The 19,798-nt window shown below is 37.2% G+C and overlaps 1 protein-coding gene across 5 annotated transcripts in view; it reads left to right on the forward strand.

The window, feature by feature from the left end:
* The window catches only part of C2CD3 (C2 domain containing 3 centriole elongation regulator), a 129,128-nt gene that overhangs the window by 10,611 nt on the left and 98,719 nt on the right, over nucleotides 1-19,798 (forward strand). For 4 of the 5 annotated variants that reach the window (XM_036859728.1, XM_036859729.1, XM_036859730.1 and 1 more), the window contains exons 4-7: nucleotides 1,429-1,652; nucleotides 2,256-2,503; nucleotides 12,023-12,155; nucleotides 12,595-12,723. In XM_036859728.1, coding sequence (XP_036715623.1) covers nucleotides 1,429-1,652; nucleotides 2,256-2,503; nucleotides 12,023-12,155; nucleotides 12,595-12,723 — 734 coding nt within the window. Of the gene's footprint in view, nucleotides 1-1,428; nucleotides 1,653-2,255; nucleotides 2,504-2,555; nucleotides 2,618-12,022; nucleotides 12,156-12,594; nucleotides 12,724-19,798 lie in introns of those variants that run through there. The other variant, XM_036859732.1, reaches the window with a different exon arrangement.

Consider the following 19,798-nt stretch of genomic DNA (forward strand, 5'->3'; position numbering starts at 1 on the left):
TTGTTAAGGCCAGGGACGCAGCCTTTATTCTCAGTGTCTCCTTTGTTTCTAGAATAAAGTGGCAGTCTTTTGGCAAGTGATGAATGGCAAGGGACGATTTTCTGACACTTATATTTGGGCAGCCAGGATTTTATGTGATCCTCTTATAGCAGTGACTGCACAAAGTATTTATCCCACTGCATTCCGGTCATTTGTCTTTGTAGAAAATCTTAATGATGAATAGATTTAAAGGACTTTATGCTACCTGGTTCATGAACAAAATTCTCCTCATCAAGACTCAAGTGTGTTTATTGAGTCTGTGCCTTGGCAGTTTCTCCACATAAATTATTCCATTGACCTTCCCAGAGACTTCTTAAAATATTTAACTGCAATCTTTCATTTTTGTCTTAGGCCATTCATCATTATGTGACTCTCTTTGGCTACTTGAACAATTCCTTCTGCTGTCTATGTCATTGTAACTGAACTTTCAACACTGCTCTTCTTTTCTTTTGGAGTACATTCTTCAATTTCTTCTCTAAAGTTTTGCTTTAGGCTCTGTTTTATTTTTTATTCCTACATTAGGCTTTTCTCCATCAGGCTTTTCAGAGACCTGGAAAGCTTTTTAGTAGAGTGCCTGAATTCAGAGGAGTTGGACGATAAAGGAAACTTCAAGTAATTACTTTTCATCTTAATGTTCCTCCCTCTTCACCCTGCCTCATCCCCAGCATAGAACTAAGGCCTTATTTTTCTCAAATAGCTAGCAATAAGGATGCAACAGGTGCTATGTCATTCTTTTATTTTTCAGACCATTAGTCGTTATTATGCATACTTGTACACTAAGTGTATTCTTACACTGATTAGTCGACAGAAAAATGAATAAGACAGTTCATGCCTTCAAGGAACTCATAATCTGATCAGGATGACAAATAAACTGGAAGTACAAATACCTCCTTTAAGTCTCTGCTTTTTTTTTTAATCTTCAGATTAGGATAATATACTTTCCTGACAGTTACATCATCACTTCAGCTTCTCTATGTGAGGAACATAGCACAGTTTCTGGCCTATTGTGAAGTGTTCAATAAATGGTGTTTATATTAATGGATAGATACAAAGTAAGTAGAAACATGAAAAACGGAGTGACCATAACATGTCTGCCTGGACACAAAGAAGTTTTCACAGAGGAAGTAATGCTGGAGGAAATTTGCACATGAAGGCATAAGGGAATGAAATATAAGGTACATTTAGAAAACTCTAAGTAATTGGTATATCCAGGAGAGAGAGATGGAGGAGGGGAACACAGTGAGAGATGAGGCTTCTGAGGTAGGCAGGAATTTGAACTAGATCCTATAAGGAACGGGGCCATTAATTTATATTAGAGAGTCTTAAAATTAATCAATGCTATAAAAAAAAAAAACAAAAAACTTCTGATACATTACCTGTCCCTTTCAGGTCTCACTTGCCCTGGAGCCTTTGTCAGAAACTTACGACAGCTACAATCCTCTTCCTACCACTGACATGACAGAAAATGTGCTTTTATCTGAACAAGGATTCAGAGAATATACTGAAGCAGGCAATACTCAGTTTCTGGTTCCATCAAGGCCTCAGAGGATCCCTACCACCAAAATTGATGGAAAAGAGTTAGCAGCCAACAGCAGTAGGTCAACCACTCCAAGGTAATTACTACACCTAATACCAGTCAGACTGTCTGCTAACTCCCAGTGTACTCATAATTTCTGTCTTTCATTTGTGGTTGTGTAAAAGGTTAAAGGTAGTCATTCATTCAGCAAGTAAGTATTAAGTACTCACTATGTTCCTGGTCCAGTACCAGGTGCTAAGCATAGAAATTAATAAGACACAATTCCTACTTTTGAAGATTGCTCACAATCTAGTGAGGAGGCCAATATACAGATAAATAAGTATGTCTAAGTCACATAGAGATGCCATGATAGGTGTACATGAAGGGAAGGAGGGAAAAAGCAGTGTTTTGTGAAATGGAATGAAGTAAGAGAAACAGATTTTGATTTTAAATAATTATCAGGCGTTTGCTTTGTGTCAGGCTCAGCACTGAGCTCTTTATTTCATTGTCTCACTTTAGCCACAACCATACAATGATAGGTAAAACATCTATTATTTATTTAATTTGGGAAATGAAAAACATATTTACAAAGTCTGAGCTACACTGCTGTACACCACTGATCCACTTTCTTTCTCTGACAAAGTAGAATGTTACCATAATGGATAATACACTGCTGAAGTTCTCCTTTATTTTAAAACAGGGGAAAGGACCACTTGTACTTTGCAGAGAACTCTGATACAATAAAGGACTCTTTCTTTGGACTACAGCACCATCTTAATTCAGGACAGAGTTTAGAGTCTATGACTCTGAAAGGCAAAGCCCCACAGAAGCAGATGTCCCTTCTCAACAGTTCTGAATTCCAGCCTCAAATTAGGACAGTTGCCAAGAGTCACAGTGACTCATGCATTCTTTCTTCAAACAACCCTCCTACCAAGGACCTTCTTTTAGGTATGTATATATTTGTGAACTGAGACTAAGCTATATTTATTGGGATTACTCTGCTTATTAGGCAACCTACAAAGAGAACCAAGACTTCTGTTTGAACTAAATAGCCAAATAAAAGTGAGTAATCTTACTAGAATCCAGAATTTCTAACCATTTAAGGGCAGCTCTATTAAACCACTGAGTTTCTTCTAAATAATTACTGGGCACTTAGAATTTTAAGTTTAGGGAAGGAACCATTTAAAGTGAACCTGGGTATGGGAGGAAAGCCTTTATCATAGAAAAATATTAGTCCTGATTTTTTCCGAGATAATTCAAAGCAAATAAGATTTTTGTCTCATCATCAGAATTTACTTATACCATTGTGCAGAGGCTAGTAATAAACCTGTTTCATATTCTGAAAACTGTTGGTTTCAGTGGGAACATTCAGTGCACAGAAACTGCTGATCTTACGCCGGTATTAAATATGACTGACAGCCAAACAGAAGTAGAAAGGAGTCAGTTTACCTGTGTAAGGGCTTACACTGAAATTTAAAAAGGAAATAGGAACGAGGTTGGATTACCTCATTTTAGGTAGTGGTATTATATGAAAAGCAATTTTGGTACCTTATGTTACACTGTAATGGTCAACCATATATCTGTGACATCAAGAGCATGACATAAATTTGTCTCCATCCTCACAAGTAAAATTTCCAAAGTGGAATATCTGCAGTGTTAGTAGAAAAGTCTTTTAAATTAAAACTACTTGGACCTCTGTGGGGTCATGATCCATAGACTTAGCAAGTCTTGCCTTATCTGTGGAGCTGGACGGGGGGAATGTGACCATTGTCTGATGTCCATAGTTCATTTCCTCCAGAATGTTTCTTTCCTCAGATTGTGTTACTCTGAACCATTTTATTTTTTATTTAACAAAGTACTGTACTTGGCTATTTGCAGTGTTTTCAAAACCTAATGTTTCTTTTTGTGTGTTTTTAATCTTCAATACTTGGTGCAACAGAAGCTGCAAAGATGTGCCACTTTATCTATGAAATGGAGTTTTGTATACCAATAAATTCTAGTTTAAAGACAAAAAAAAAAAACTACTTGGATACAAAATTTACATTAGTAAGGATTTTTTTTTTTAATGAAGAAAGACATTGTGTTAATATTTTTTCAACTAAAATGTCTATGATCCCCTAGTTTAAAAAATATACTCTGATTATGGTATGTTAATTTTATTTTATTTATTTTTTTACTTTTTTTTTTTGGACGCATTGGGTCTTCGTTGCTGTGCATGGGCTTTCTCTAGTCGCGGTGAACTGGGGCTGCTCTTCATTGTGGTGCGCAGTCTTCTCATTGCAGTGGCTTCTCTTGTTGCGGAGCACGGGCTCTAGGCGTGTGGGCTCCAGTAGTTGTGGCTGGCGTGCTCTAGAGCTCAGGCTTAGTAGTTGTGGCGCACAGGTTTTGTTGCTCCGCGGCATGTGGGATCTTCCCGGACCAGGAGTCAAACCCGTGTCCCCTGTATTGGCAGGCGGATTCTTAACCACTGCACCACCAGAGAAGTTCCTATATTAATTTTAGACTTTAATGCAACCCTAGGCTACATTAACAAGAAAGAAAATTGTCTGACTATACTCAGCACTTGTCATTCCCACACCTGGAGTATTTTGTGTAGACCTGGGCACCAGACTTTGATAAAATATTTGTTCACTCATTAAGCAGTTATTTATTCAGCACTTAATGTCTGGCAGTCTTCTAGGTATTAAGAATATAGCAATTAAAAAAACTTTTTTTAAAAGGCACAAAATCCTCCCCTATGGATCTTATATTCTAGATAGGAATACCAATGATAAACTAGATAAGTAAGTATGTAGTGTTAGATAGTGATAATGGCAATGGGAAAAAAATGAAGCAAGGAAGGAGAGAGGATAGAATGCTGTTTTAGGTATGTTGGCAAAGGAAGGCTTCTTTCTTTTTTAATTTTTTTAATTTTTATAAATTTATGTATTTTATTTTTTATTTTTTTGCTTTTGACTTAAGTTAGAGTTCTTTTTTTTTTTAACATCTTTATTGGATATAATTGCTTTACAATGGTGTGTTAGTTTCTGCTTTATAACAAAGTGAATCAGTTATACATATACATATGTCCCCATATCTCTTCCCTCTTGCGTCTCCCTCCCTCCCACCCTCCCTATCCCACCCTTCTAGGTGGTCACAAAGCACTGAGCTGATCTCCCTGTGCTATGCGGCTGCTTCCATTTTTACGTTTGGTATTGTATATATGTCCATGCCACTCTCTCACTTTGTCCCAGCTTACCCTTCCCCCTCCCCGTATCCTCAAGTCCATTCTCTAGTAGGTCTGTGTCTTTATTCCCATCTTGCCCCTAGGTTCTTCATGACCATTTTTTTTTTAGATTCCATATATATGTGTTAGCATACAGTATTTGATTTTCTCTTTCTGACTTACTTCACTCTGTATGACAGACTCTAGGTCCATCCACCTCACTACAAATAACTCAATTTTGTTTCTTTTTATGGCTGAGTAATATTCCATTGTGTATATGTGCCACATCTTCTTTATCCATTCATCTGTCGATGGACACTTAGGTTGCTTCCATGTCCTGGCTATTGTAAACAGAGCTGCAATGAACATTTTGGAACATGACTCTTTTTGAATTATGGTTTTCTCAGGGTATATGCCCAGTAGTGGGATTGCTGGGTCGTATGGTAGTTCTATTTTTAGTTTTTTAAGGAACCTCCATACCGTTCTCCATAGTGGCTGTATCAATTTACATTCCCACCAACAGTGCAAGAGGGTTCCCTTTTCTCCACACCCTCTCCAGCATTTATTGTTTCTAGATTTTTTTGATGATGGCCATTCTGACCGGTGTGAGATGATATCTCATTGTAGTTTTGATTTGCATTTCTCTAATGATTAATGATGTTCAGCATTCTTTCATGTGTTTGTTGGCAATCTGTATGTCTTCTTTGGAGAAATGTCTATTTAGGTCTTCTGCCCATTTTTGGATTGGGTTGTTTGTTTTTTTGATAATGAGCTGCATGAGCTGCTTGTAAATTTTGGAGATTAATCCTTTGTCAGTTGCTTCATTTGCAAATATTTTCTCCCATTCTGAGCATTGTCTTTTCATCTTGTTTATGGTTTTCTTTGCTGTGCAAAAGCTTTTAGTTTTCGTTAGGTCCCATTTGTTTATTTTTGTTTTTATTTCCATTTCTCTAGGAGGTGGGTCAAAAAGGATCTTGCTGTGATTTATGTCAAAGAGTGTTCTGCCTATGTTTTCCTCTATGAGTTTGATAGTGTCTGGCCTTACATTTAGGTCTTTAATCCATTTTGAGTTTATTTTTGTCTGTGGTGTTAGGGAGTATTCTAATTTCATTCTTTTACATGTAGCTGTCCAGTTTTCCCAGCACCACTTATTGAAGAGGCTGTCTTTTCTCCACTGTATATTCTTGCCTCCTTTATCAAAGATAAGGTGACCATATGTACGTGGGTTTATCTCTGGGCTTTCTATCCTGTTCCATTGATCTATATTTCTGTTTTTGTGCCAGTACCATACTGTTTTGATTACTGTAGCTTTGTAGTATAGTCTGAAGTCAGGAAGCCTGATTCCTCCAGCTCCGTTTTTCTTTCTCAAGATTGCTTTGGCTGTTTGGGATCTTTTGTGTTTCCATACAAATTGTGAAATTTTTTGTTCTAGTTCTGTGAAAAATGCCAGTGGTAGTTTGATAGGGATTGCATTGACTCTGTAGATTGCTTTGGGTAGTATAGTCATTTTCACAATGTTGATTCTTCCAATCCAAGAACATGGTATATCTTTCCATCTATTTGTATCATCTTTAATTTCTTTCATCAGTGTCTTATAATTTTCTGCATACAGGTCTTTTGTCTCCTCAGGTGGGTTTATTCCTAGATATTTTATTCTTTTTGTTGCAATGGTAAATGGGAGTTTTTAATTTTTTTTTAATTTTGTTGTTGTTTTTGCTGCATTGGGTCTTTGTTGCTGTGTGCGGCCTTTCTCTAGTTGCGGCGAGCGGGGGACTACTCTTCGTTGCGGTGCGTGGGCTTCTCATTGCAGTGGCTTCCCTTGTTTCAGAGCACAGGCTCTAGGTGCACAGGCTTCAGTAGTTGTGCCACATGGGCTCAGTAGTTGTGCCTCACGGGATCTAGAGCACAGGCTCAGTAGTTGCAGCGAATGGGCTTAGTTGCCCTGCGGTATATGGGATCTTCCCAGACCAGGGCTCGATCCCGTGTCCCCTGCATTGGCAGGCAGATTCTTAACCACTGTGCCACCAGGGAAGTCTCAAAGGAAGTCTTCTTTAAGAAGTTAATATTAAAGATCTATAGAAGATGAGTTTCTTCTAAGGAGAGTACCTAGACTGGGGAAGGGACCACCAAGAGATATTTAGCCTCAAGAAAACAGCTACCATTTACTTACCATTCATTATGTGCTACCTACTATGCCAAGTGCCTCATACACAAAAACTTGCAAAAACCAAGTGAGGTTGGGATTGTTATCCCCATTTTAAAATGAAGACACAGGCTCACAGTTAGGGAGCTTCTGCCCTATCAAACGGGATAGCTGCTTCTCAGCTCCAGTTCATCATTATCTTAAACTGTACAGCAAAGTCCTTTGCTTCATCCTACCGTAGGTTCCTTGTTTACCTAGGCCTGCTTTTTTTAAAAATCAAGACTATGCTGGCCAGCTGTTCAAGCCAAATAAAATATGCCAGGTGCAACCCATGGGCTGCCAATGTGCAAATCTCTTCCATAAGAGGTACTAGGATCATTGGGTTTAAAGATAAAACAAGACAGATTGTGACTCAGTCTGGGTTAATATTTCTACCTTGCAAAAGTGGGAAGGGATAGCTTCAAGAGATAGTGAATTCTGTATTACTGGGAACGGTCAAGTATGGGCTGGATAACCTTGTCATGGGACTCTTACAGATGGGATTAAATCATCAAGTAGACAGATATGATCTTTAAAGATCCCTTCCAACCACAAGACCGTGGAGCACTAAGATTAAGTGGGTCATTTTAGTAAGTAGGTCTAAAGCTAGTCATGGAGGTTTATAACAAATACATAAACCTAATTATCTTCCTTGTCTTTATTATACTGACATCATACCAGTAAGGGGGGTACAGAGCTGAATTAGTCATCGAGCTAGTATTTATGAAACACGAACTACACACCCTGCTTATAAGAGTTGGCGGTTTTTTTGTTTTTAACTTTTTATTTTATATTGGAGTATAGCCGATTAACAGTGTTGTGATAGTTTCAGGTGCACAGCAAAGGAACTCAGCCATACATATACATGTATCCATTCTCCCCCAAACTCCCCTCCCATCCAGGCTGCCACATAACATTGAGCAGAGTTCCCTGTGCTATACAGTAGGTCCTTGTTGGTTATCCATTTTAAATATAGCAGTGTGTACATCTCAATCCCAAACTCCCTAACTCTCCCTTCTCCCTATCCTTCCCCCCCGGTAACCATAAGTTTGTTAAGTGTTGGGGTTTAGAATAGATAACAAGGAGTAGGAAAAAAACCCAGAAGCTGTATACCTCCCTGTTTAGCAAGGGCTGTGCCCATGGCATGTAGGAAATAAACAAGGGAAACATTTGTCATGAACTCAACTAAGTGCCCTTCCCTTGTGTTAAAAAAATAATTATTGAGTTGAGGTGCAGGAAGATGCCATGACAGCTCTTTTAGTGTGGAACCAGCTTCCTCTTAAGAAGGGGAGTTAAGGTGTTGTTGTTGCCATGCCTTAGACTTTAGAGAAACTATTCTAAGAATGGCTGTTTCAAGGAAGAAACCACTTGGAGGCCAATGAATAGACCACCCTTGCTCAGATTTGTCCGACTTGTTGTCTTCGATGTTTATTTCTTTTTTAAAACCTGCTATTGTAAAGTATCTTAAGTACCTATTCCTATTCAAATGTTAATGACTAATTAAGTCACTCTTAAAATATTACTATTCCCAGGGAAATTTTATTTAGCAGGGATGAAAACTTTAAGCTCAATTCAATTCAGCAGATATCTTTTGAGTGCCTATTTTGTGTCAGCCATTGTTTTGAGTATTGGGATTACAGTGATAAATAAGATAGTCCCTGACTTAATGAATGCATTGTAGTAAAGGAAACAGACTCTAAAGCAGATAGAGTACAATTTTGTATGATATATGCAACAGTGGAAGTATTTATTGAAACATTTAATAAAATTCCTGATATATACTAGGCACCGAGCATACAAAGACCAACAAAAGCCAATCTCTCCTCTCAAAGTTGTTTGGGTGAGATAGAAGTTTTAATACTGCATGGTAATTCTTTGATGGAATCAGATACGCAGAACTTTGAGAGCACAAAGGAAGTATTGTGTTTAAGGAATTAAAAATAGTTGTGTGTGGTTAGATTATAAAGTACCAAGTACCAAATATCTCTAGAGACATTTTGGGTATCAGTAGAAAAACTATTTTTCTACATGGCCCTGAAATCAAATGAAGTTTATTATTGACACTGCTTGTCATTAACTACTTTATTCATAAAGCATTTATTGAGTGTGCCCACCTCATTAAAGAACTTTAAACCATATCAAATTAAGCCAAGTATTAACTAGAAACTAAAAGGAGGAGGGCTTCCTGTCACATAGCAAGCTTCTTTAACCAAATTTCCAATGCTAGCAGACCATGTTTTCCTCACCCTTTCTCACTGAATAAACAAGACAGCCATTTTCTGACTGAATCCCAAAGAGATTTTTTTTTAAATAAGTAAAAACAAAAATACATACTTATATAGCCATTATTTACATAGAAAAAGTTAATGCATATTATTAAGTGAAAAAGCAGTTATAAAACAGGATACATAGTTGGGTCATTTGTAGAGATGTGTATGGACCTAGAGACTGTCATACAGAGTGAGGTAAGTCAGAAAGAGAAAAACAAATATCGTATATTAATGCATATACGTGGAATCTAGAAAAATGGTACAGATGAACTGGTTTGCAAGGCAGAAGTAGAGACACAGATGTAGAGAACAAACATATGGACACCAAGGGGGGAAAGTGGGGTTGGTGGTGTGATGAATTGGGAGATTGGGATTGACATGTATACACTAATATGTATAAAATAGATAACTAATAAGAACCTGCTGTATAAAAAAAATAAAATAAAATTCAAAAAAAAACTGTATACATAATATACCATTTTTGCAAAAGAAAAAATTTATATATATATACACACACACATACATATACAGGTGTATGTATACATAGATTAAAAACTATCCAGGGGACTTCCCTGGTGGCACAGTGGTTAAGAATCTGCCTGCCAATGCAGGGGACACAGGTCCGAGCCCTGGTCCAGGAAGATCCCACGTGCCGCGGAGCAGCTAAGCCTGTTCGCCACAACCACTGAGCCTGCGCTCTAGAGCCTGCGAGCCACAGCTACTGAAGCCCGCACACCTAGAGCCTGTGTTCCACACAGAGAAGCCACCACAAAGAGAAGCCCGTGCACCACAATGAAGAGTAGCCCCCACTCGCCGCAACTAGAGAAAGCCCGTGCACAGCAACGAAGACCCAATGTAGCCACACACACAAAAAAAATCCGGAATATATCAAAATGTTAATCAGTATTTGTGGATAGTGGCATTAATGGAAATATTAATTTTCTATTGCTGCATAACAAGTAACCACAAACTTAATGGCTTAAAAGAATACCCATTTATTAGTCACAGTTCTGTGGATCTGAAGTCCAGCAAGGTATGGTTCGGTTTTCTGCTTAGGGTATCATAGGCTACAATCAAGGTGTCAGCCAAGCTAAATTCTCACCTGGAAGCTCTGAGGGAAAATTCACTTCCAAGTTCATTCTTGTTGACAGAATCCAGTTCTTTGCAGTAGTAGGACTGCGGTCCCATTTCCTTGCTGGCAGTCAGCCAGTGTCCACTCTCAGCTCCTAAAGGCCATAAGGCCACATGCATTTCTTGCCACGTGGTCCTCTCCATCTTCAAGACAACAATGAAACATTACATCCTTCTCATGCTTTAAATCTCTGAGTTCATATCCTGCAAACAGCCAGAAAAAACTCTGCTTTATAAAGGTTTGGAACCACCAAGATAATCTCCCAGTCTTGAGGTAGACTGATTTGGAACCATAATTACATCTGTAAAATCCCTTTATAGCAATACCTAGATGACTGAATCACTGGGAGAAGGTATTTGTATACCAGTGGCTGGAAATTTGGGGGGAACTATCTTAGAATTCTGCCTACATCGCTTTTTGGCCTTTTGGCTAAGATCAAGGATAGAATTCTGCCTACCGCAGATGGTGATCTTTATTTTCTTTTACTTATACTTTGACATAGCACATTGAACATATGATATTTCAGGGTTTTTTGGGTTTGGGGTTTTGAGTTTTTAAGCTATATTTTGAACTCTTTATGCTAACAAATGTTGAACGTTTATGGATCTGTTTGGCTTATTTTTTTCTTGGCCTGACTGCCATATCTTCTTTATTTTTAGAAGCTATAAAACTCTAGACCAAGATAGATAGGCATTTGGTATCTAGTCTTACCTACCTCCTAAGCAACTGTGGAACCTCAAGAAAATAATAATTCTTCCCAGTGTTCCTTGAAATAATACCACTGGTCCTAAGCTTTTAAAAAGAAGTCTAAGAAAAAGTGGGGTCATATATGTATAGTGGTTAAATCATAGGATGTAGAGTCATCCTGGTTATACTGCATGCATAACTTGGGCAAGTTACCTATCCTCTCTGCCTCAGCTTTGTCATCTGGAAAGGGAAGGAAATGATAGTACCTATTTCAGAGGATTGTTGGGAGGATTAAATGAGTTCCTATACATAACATACTTAAGAGTAGTGCCCAGGAAGTGGTAAGGGTTCAATAAATGTTATCCTCTGTAATTGTTGTTGTTGTTGCTTAGGGATGAGAGAAATTTTACCTATCAGAAAGTTTAAAGACTTTATCCTGACTTTTCTGTTAACCTGATGTATGATCTTAGACAAGTCATAGAAATGTTTTGGTATTCTTTTCTTCATCCATAGAAGTATACATTTGGACCAGATTATCACTATGACTCCTAACAGTTTAGCTGATATAGTTGTTAGTGTTCCTCAAATAATAATGACATTAAAACTGTTACAAATAAGAGAATTCAGTAAGACAGCTGGATACAAAAATTATATATTATGTAAATATTACTAAATTTATTATGTGCAAACACCAGTTGGAAGAGTCAATGCATGTATATAATGGCTCCAGTAAGGCGGTCAGTCTCTAAATAATGGAGACTTCATTCACTGCTATAATGCCAACATCTAAAATGGTCCACGTGATAGAAGCTCAGTAAACATTTGTTGTAAGGTGAATGTCCTCAAGGGATTCTCAAGCTAGTGGGGAAGGCAGACAAGTAAGCAATTATAGTACACTATGGTAAGTCCTGTGAGAGAAGGAAAGGTGCTAAATATTTCAAGTATTTCTGTTGGATTTTAGATTTTCTGTGTTCTGTTTTGCCCTCTTCAGCTCTGTTAGAACAAGGCAATAAACTGCGTAATGCCATGGTGATTTCTGCAATGAAATCAAGCCCAGATACTAGCATGTTGTTGGAAGAAGTTCATCCTTCTATGAAGGAAGATTTTCTTGGAGCATCAACACAGTAAGTTACTGGATAAACATGAACCCCAATAGTTAATTTCTTGATAGTTGTTAACACGTGTTTTTTGTCAAGATATGGACTGAATAATCTTGGAAATGTTCAGCAAGTAATTCTTAACGTGGTGGAAAAGAAGCCTAAACTAGGAGTTAAGATACCCAAAATCTAGACCTAGCACTGACGCTTGCTAAATATGTAAGTGGCTAAATTCTTAACTCCTTCTGAACCAGCATGCTTATATAAAAAATGGGTATATTCTCTCCTCCCTCTCTTACATAAATGAAATGAGATTCTAATATAAGAAAGGGCTTTGTAAATTGTGAAGTTTTATGTATATTTAAGGTGAAGGCTGAAGTATGTTAAATATTCCATGTTCAATTAATTCTGATTTAGATTTTTCCCATATGTTAGCCACTAAAAAAGTATTTTTTTCATTCCTTAGAATCAAAGCCTTGTCTAGGAATCAATTTAAAGACCACATTGAAAATCACCTCCTGCCTCCAACTGAGAATACATTTTGGAAACATGACACAAAAGCTGATACCAGAGCCATACAGCTGCTATTGGGCAGGTAAGAGCTCTTAACTAGCTTTCTTTCCTTTTAAATTATTCCTCCAATTCATTGTGTACATTGTTAACAGATTTATCTTCTTAAAGCAACACTTCCTTAGAATAACCAAGTCATTCCCTTGGTTATTCACTACCTACTAAATAAAAATACAATCTTTAGCCTTTTAGTCTTAGCTTCACTTACAGAATGGTCTCCAATCTACCTTTCCATTCTTATTTTTCATGTCTCTCCCCAACACCAAGGTTAGCTAGCAGGTTATAATGAAAAGAACATGGATTTTAAACAGACACAAGTTGAAATTTGAGGTCTGTCTCTTACTACCTATGTGGCCTGAACAATTAGGCAGGAAAAAAATATATAAGGGTTCCAAATTGGAAAGAAAGAAGTAAAACTATCTTTATTCACAGATGACATGATCTAGTATGTAAAAAAATCCTAAAGAATCCTCTAAGAAACTATTAGAACTAATAAATAAATTCAGACAGATTGCAGGATACATGTTCATTATATAAAAGTCAATGGTACTTCTATATACTTGCAATGAACAATCAAAAAATAAAATTAAGGGAATTCCCTGGTGGTCCAGTGGTTAGGACTCTGCTTTCACTGCTGGGGCCCGGGTTCGATCCCTGGTCTTGATCCCTGGTCAAGGAACTAAGATCCTGCGAGCCATGCAGCGTGGCCAGAAAAACAATAATAAATAAATAAATAAATAAAATTAGGAAAATATTCCATTTATAATAGAATTGATAAGAATAAAATACTTAGGAATAAATTTAACTAAAGGAGTGTAAAACAACTCTGAAAACTACAAAACATTGTTGGAAGAAACTAAAGAAGATCTAAATAAATGGAAAAAACCCCATGTTCATGATTCAGTGCAATCCCTGTCAGAATCATGGCTGGCTTCTTTGTAGAAATTGAAAAGCTGATTATAAAATTACTGTGAAATTACAGGGACCCAGAATAACCACAAGAATCTTGAAAAAGAAAAAATAGGATTCACACTTTGCTATTTTAAAACTTACTATAAAGCAAGAGTAATCAAGTTAGTTTGGTACTGGCATAAGGATAGACATATAAATAAATGGAATAGAATTGATAGTCTAGAAATAAACCCCTGTGTTTATGGTCAGCTGATTTTCAACAAGAGTGTCAAGACCATTAAATGGGGAAAGAATTGTCTTTTCAACAAATGGTACGGGGACAGCTGGCTAGCCACATGCAAAAAATGAAATTGGACCCTTACCTCAAACCATATAAAAAAATTAACTCATTATGGATCAGATAGCTAAATGGAAGAACTAAAACTATAAATCCTTAGAAAACACAGAGGTAAATCTTTATAACCTTGGATTTGGGAAAGGATTCTTAGATATGCATCAAAACCACAACCAACAACAATAAAAAATAGGTAAGTAGATAAATTAGATTTAATCAAAATTTAAAATGTGCTTCAAAGGATACTATTAAGAAAGTGAAAAGATCACAGAATGGAAGAAAATATTTACAAATCATATATCTGATAAAAGATTTATATCTAGACTATATAAGGAACCCAACAACTTAATAATTATGGCACAAATAGCCCAATTTAAAAGATGGGCAAAGTATCTACATAGAGATTTCTCCAAAGAAGATAGTCAAATGGCTAATATGCACATAAAAGATGTCAACACCATTAGTTATCAGGAAAATGCAAATCAAAACTATAAAAAACTTCATACCCACTAGGATGGTTAGAATCAAAAAGTCAGATTAAGTGTTGGTGAGGATGTGGAAAATTTGGAACCCTCATACACTGTTAATAGCAGTGTAAAATGATGCAGCCACTTTGGAAGATAGTCTGTCAGTTCCTCAAATTGCTACACATCAAGTTACCATATGACCCAGCAATTCAACTCCCTAAGTATATACCCAAGGAAAATGAACATATAAGTCCACACAAAAACATGTACATGAATTTCCATAGTCATAATAGTCAAAAATGTCCATCAGCTGATTAGTGGATTTTTTTAAAGTGGTATATCCACACAATGGTGTATTATTTGGCCATAAAAAGGAATAAAGTACAGGTAACATGCTGCAGCATGGATGAACCTTGAAAACATCATGCTAAATGAAAGAAGCCAGTCACAAAAGAGTACATATTTTATGATTACATTTATATGAAATGCACAAAATAGGCCAATCTCTAGAGACAGAAAGATTAGTGGTTCCTTAGGGCTGCGTGTGATGGATGGGGGGTAAGTGATGATAGGTCTTGAATACAGAGTTTCTTTTTGAGGTGACATAAGTGTTCTGAAATTGACTGTGGTGATGATTGTTCATATTTGTAAACATACTGAGAAGTATTGAATTGCTCGCCTTAAATGGGTGAATTGTATGTTATGTGAATTATGTCTAAATAAAGCTGTTTAAAAAAAAAATAAGAATCAAGAATCCAGCACAGTGAATGAAAAAAAACTACACCAAGATATACAATCATGAATTTCAAAATAGTATAAATAGACAATCTTAAAAATGTCCAAAAAGAAGGAAAAAAGGTCATGTATACAATATCAGGAATTGGAATAACATCACATTCCAGAGAGTTGACCAAAATGGAGACATAGGAGGCTTCTGAGCTCGCCTCCTCCCACAGATGCACCAAATGTACAGCTGCACACAGAGCAGTTCCCTCTGAAAGAGATCGAGAAAGTAACTGACCAACTCCTACACATCAGAGGAATGGGAAAATATCATCAAACGAGTAGGAAAGTCTGAGAAACACTCTCACCATAAACCCCACCCCCAACATGCACCATACAATCAAAAGGGAATCCCCAACTCCTATCTTCTCCTTGAGGAGCAAAGGACTTGAACCCCACATCTAGCATTCCCAACTTTTAAGATTCCTACCAGAGAGATGAGCTCCCAAAACATAATGGGTGCAGGAGCACCCTCACCCTCACAGCTGTACACCTGGACCCAGCACAGAGGAAGCAGGCAAAAACACCCATCTCCCAGTTTCTCCCTGGAAGGTGCTGCTAGTGAGGGTCCAGCTTCTAATCAGCCTACATCTAGGTGTTGGCTGTGATCCTCCCCTTTGGGACACTAATGGGTCTTAACACACCCTCCACTACTGGGAGCCACTAAGAACAAAGAAGAAGGCTTAGAAAGTCACAAAAGCATATGAGGCAACTAAGATCTTGGGCTGGGCTGATCAATGAGGTTCATCTCTTACACAAGACCATTCTATCAAGACTGACACGGGTGACGGTTTTATCTAATAAGCAGAAACCAACACAGAAAGGCAAGGAAAATAAAGAAACAGAGGAATATATTCCAAAGAAAAGGACAGGATAAACATCCAGAAACAGATCTTAATGAAGCAGAGATAAGTAATTAACCTGATAGAGTGTTAAAAATAATGTTCATAAAGGTGTGCTTACTGAGGTCAGGAGAACAATGCATGAACCAAGTGAGAATTTCAACAAAGAGATAGAAAAAATTTTTAAATACCAAACAAATCACAGAGCTGAAGAATACAATAACTGAAATGAAATATTCAGGAGGGGTTCAACAGCAGACTAGATCAATGGGAAGAAAGGATCAGCAGACTCAAAGACAGGGCAGTGGAATGCAATCAAAGGAGCAAAAAGGAAAAATTTTTAAATGAAGCGGTTAGATAGCTTAAGGGATGTTGGGGAACCAACAAACAGACCAATATACACATTACAAAGGCCCCAGAAGAAGAAGAGATAGAGAAAGGGGCAAAAAGCTTATTCAAAGAAATAATGGGGACTTCCCTGGTGGTCCAGTGGCTAAGATTCCACACTCCCAATGCAGGGGGCCCAGGTTCGATCCCTGGTCAGGGAACTAGATCCCACATGCCACAACTAAGAGTTCACATGCCACAACTAAGAGTTCGCAGGCTGCAACTAAGAGTTCACATGCTGCAACTAAAGATCCCGCATGCCGCAATGAAGGTCCCACATGCCACAACAAAGAAGATACCACGTGCCACAGCTAAGACCCGGCACAGCCAAAAAAATAAATAAATATTTTTTTTAAAAAAGAAATATTCAAAGAAATAATGGCTGAAAACTTCCCTAACCTGGGAAACAGACATTCAGATCCAGGAAGCCCAGAGAGTTTCAAGTAAGACAACTCAAAGGAGACCCACACCAAGAAATGTTATAATTAAATTGTCAAGTTACAAGGAAAGCATCTTAAAAACAGCAAGAGAAAAACAACTCATTATGGACAAGGGAACCTCCATAAGATTATCAGCAGATTTTTTCAGCAGAAATCTTGCATGCTAAAGGGGAGTGCGATGTTATATTCAAAGTGCTGAAAAAAAAGAACAGCCAAACAAAAATACTCTACCTGCCAAAGCTGTCCTTCAGAACTGAAGGAGAGAGAGAGTATTTTCCAAGCAAAAACTGAAGGAGTTCATCACCATTAGACCAACCTTCCATGAAATATTAAAGGGAGTTCTTCACACTGAAGCCAGAGGACACTAATTAGTAACAAGAAAACATGAAAGTATAAAACTCACTGATAAAGTTAAGTATACAGTTAAATTCAGAATACTCTATTACTCTAATGATGGTAGATAAATCACTTACAAATCTAGTATGAAGGTTAAAAGACAAAAGTTATAAAAATAAATATGACTACAATAAGTTGTTAATGGACATACAATGTAAAAAGATGCAAATTGTGACATCAAATACTTAAAATATGGGGGGGAGGAGCTTTGATATTTGTTCAACGTTAAGGTATCACCTTAAAATAGACTGTTAAAAATGTAAGATGTTTTATGTAAGCCTCATGGTAACCACAGGGCAAAAGCCTATAGTGGATACACAAAGGAGAAAGAGAAAGGAAGCAAAACATACCACTACAGAAAGTCATCAAATCCTAAAGGAAGAGAGCAAGAAAGGAACAAAAGAATTACCAATCAACCAGGAAGCAATTGCCAAAATGGTAGTAATAAGTTCACTCCTATCATTAATTACTTTAAATGTAGATGGACTCAATTCTCCAATCATAAGATAGAGAATAGCTGAATGGATTAAAAAACAAGACCCAACTATCTGCTGCCTACAGGAGACTCACTTCAGCTTTAAGGACACACACATGGGCTCAAAGTGAATGGATATGAAAGATGTTTCATGCAAGTGGAAACCAAAAGAGAGTGGGGGGGGTACCTATTCTTATATCAGAAAAAAATAGACTTTAAGCCAAAGACTATAACAAGATCAAGAAGGTCATTATATAATTATAGTTGGTCAATTCATCATAAGGATACAACACCTGTAAATATTTAGGTACCCACCCTAGGAGTACTTAAATATATAAAACAAATGTTAGTAGATCTGTAAGGTGAAATAAACAGCAATACAGAGGACTTCAGTACCCCACTTTTAACAATGAATAGATCATCAAAACAAAATCAGTAAGGAAACGTCGGACTCAAATGACACATTAGGTCAGATGTCCGTAACAGACATATAAAGAACATTCCATCTAACAGCAGCAGGATACATACACTTCTCAAGCACACATGGAACATTCTCCAGGAGAGATTATATGTTAGGCCACAAAAGAAGTCAGTAAATTTAAGAAGATTGAAATATAAAGCATCTTTTCTGATTACAATGGTATAAAACTAAAAGTCAATAACCAAAACTAGAAAATTGACAAATATGTACAGATTAAACAACAGGCTCCTTAGCAACCAATGTGTCAAAGAAGAAATCAAATAAGAAATGTAAAAATATCATTTAAGACAAGGGAAAATGGAAACACAACATACCAAAACCTATGGAATGCAACAAAAGCATATCTAAGAGGGAATTTTATAGCAGTAAGCATGTACATTAAGTGTAAAACTGAATCACTTTGCTGTACACCCAAAAGTAACACAACCTTGTTAATCAACTATGGTCCAATATAAAATAAAAATTAAAAAAAAAGAAACATGTAAGGTTTTGTAAGACATAACATGTAAGACATTAAAAAACACATACATTAAGAAACAAAGAGCTCAACTAAAAAACTAACTTTACACCTCAAGGGACTAGAAAAAAACAACAAACTAAGCCCAAAGTTAGCAGAAGGAAGGAAATAACAAAAATCAGAGTGGAAGTAACAAAGATCAGAGCAGAAATAAATGAAATAGAGACTAAAATGACAATAGAAAAGATCGATGAAACTAATAGCTGGTTTTTTGAAAAGATAAAGTAGACAAACCATTAGCTGGACTTACTAAGACGAAAAGAGAGAGGACTTCAATGGAATTATAAATGAAATAGGAGATATTATAACTGATATCACAGAAATACAAGGAATTGTAAGAGACTACTATGAAAAATTATACACCAACAAATTGCAAAACCTAAAAGAAATGGATAAGTTTATATCCAATCTACCAAAACTGAATAATGAAGAAACAGAAAAATCTGAACAGACTGATTACTAGCAAGGAGACTGAATCATAATTTAAAACCTCCCAACAAAATAATTACAGGGCTTCCCTGGTGGTGCAGTGGTCAAGAATCTGCCTGCCAATGCAAGGGACATGGGTTAGAGCCCTGGTCCGGGAAGATCCCACATGCCACAGAGCAACAAAGCCCGTGCGCCACAACTACCAAGCCTCTGCTCTGGAGGCCGCGAGCCACAACTACTGAGCCCTTGAGCCACAACTACTGAAGCCTACACGCCTAGAGCCTGTGCTCCACAACAAGAGAAGCCCGTGCACCACAGTGAAGAGTAGCCCCTGCTCACCACAACTAGAGAAAGCCCGTGCACAGCAACGAAGACCCAACACAGCCAAAAAGATAAATTAAATAAAATAAATTTTAAAAAAATTTCAGGTCCCGAAAACTCCAGTAGTGGATTCTACCAAACGTTTAAAGAACTAATACAATCCTTCTCAAACTCTACCAAAACACATAAGAGGAGGGAATGCTTCCAGACTCATTTTATGAGGCCAGCATTACTCTGACACTAAAGCCAGACAAAGACACTGCAAGGAAAAGAAAATTATAGGCCAATATGTGCATCGGGACCAAGGGGAAAGAGC

This window comes from Balaenoptera musculus, chromosome 8 (genome assembly GCF_009873245.2).
Source record: "Balaenoptera musculus isolate JJ_BM4_2016_0621 chromosome 8, mBalMus1.pri.v3, whole genome shotgun sequence".
Lineage (NCBI taxonomy): Eukaryota > Metazoa > Chordata > Mammalia > Artiodactyla > Balaenopteridae > Balaenoptera > Balaenoptera musculus.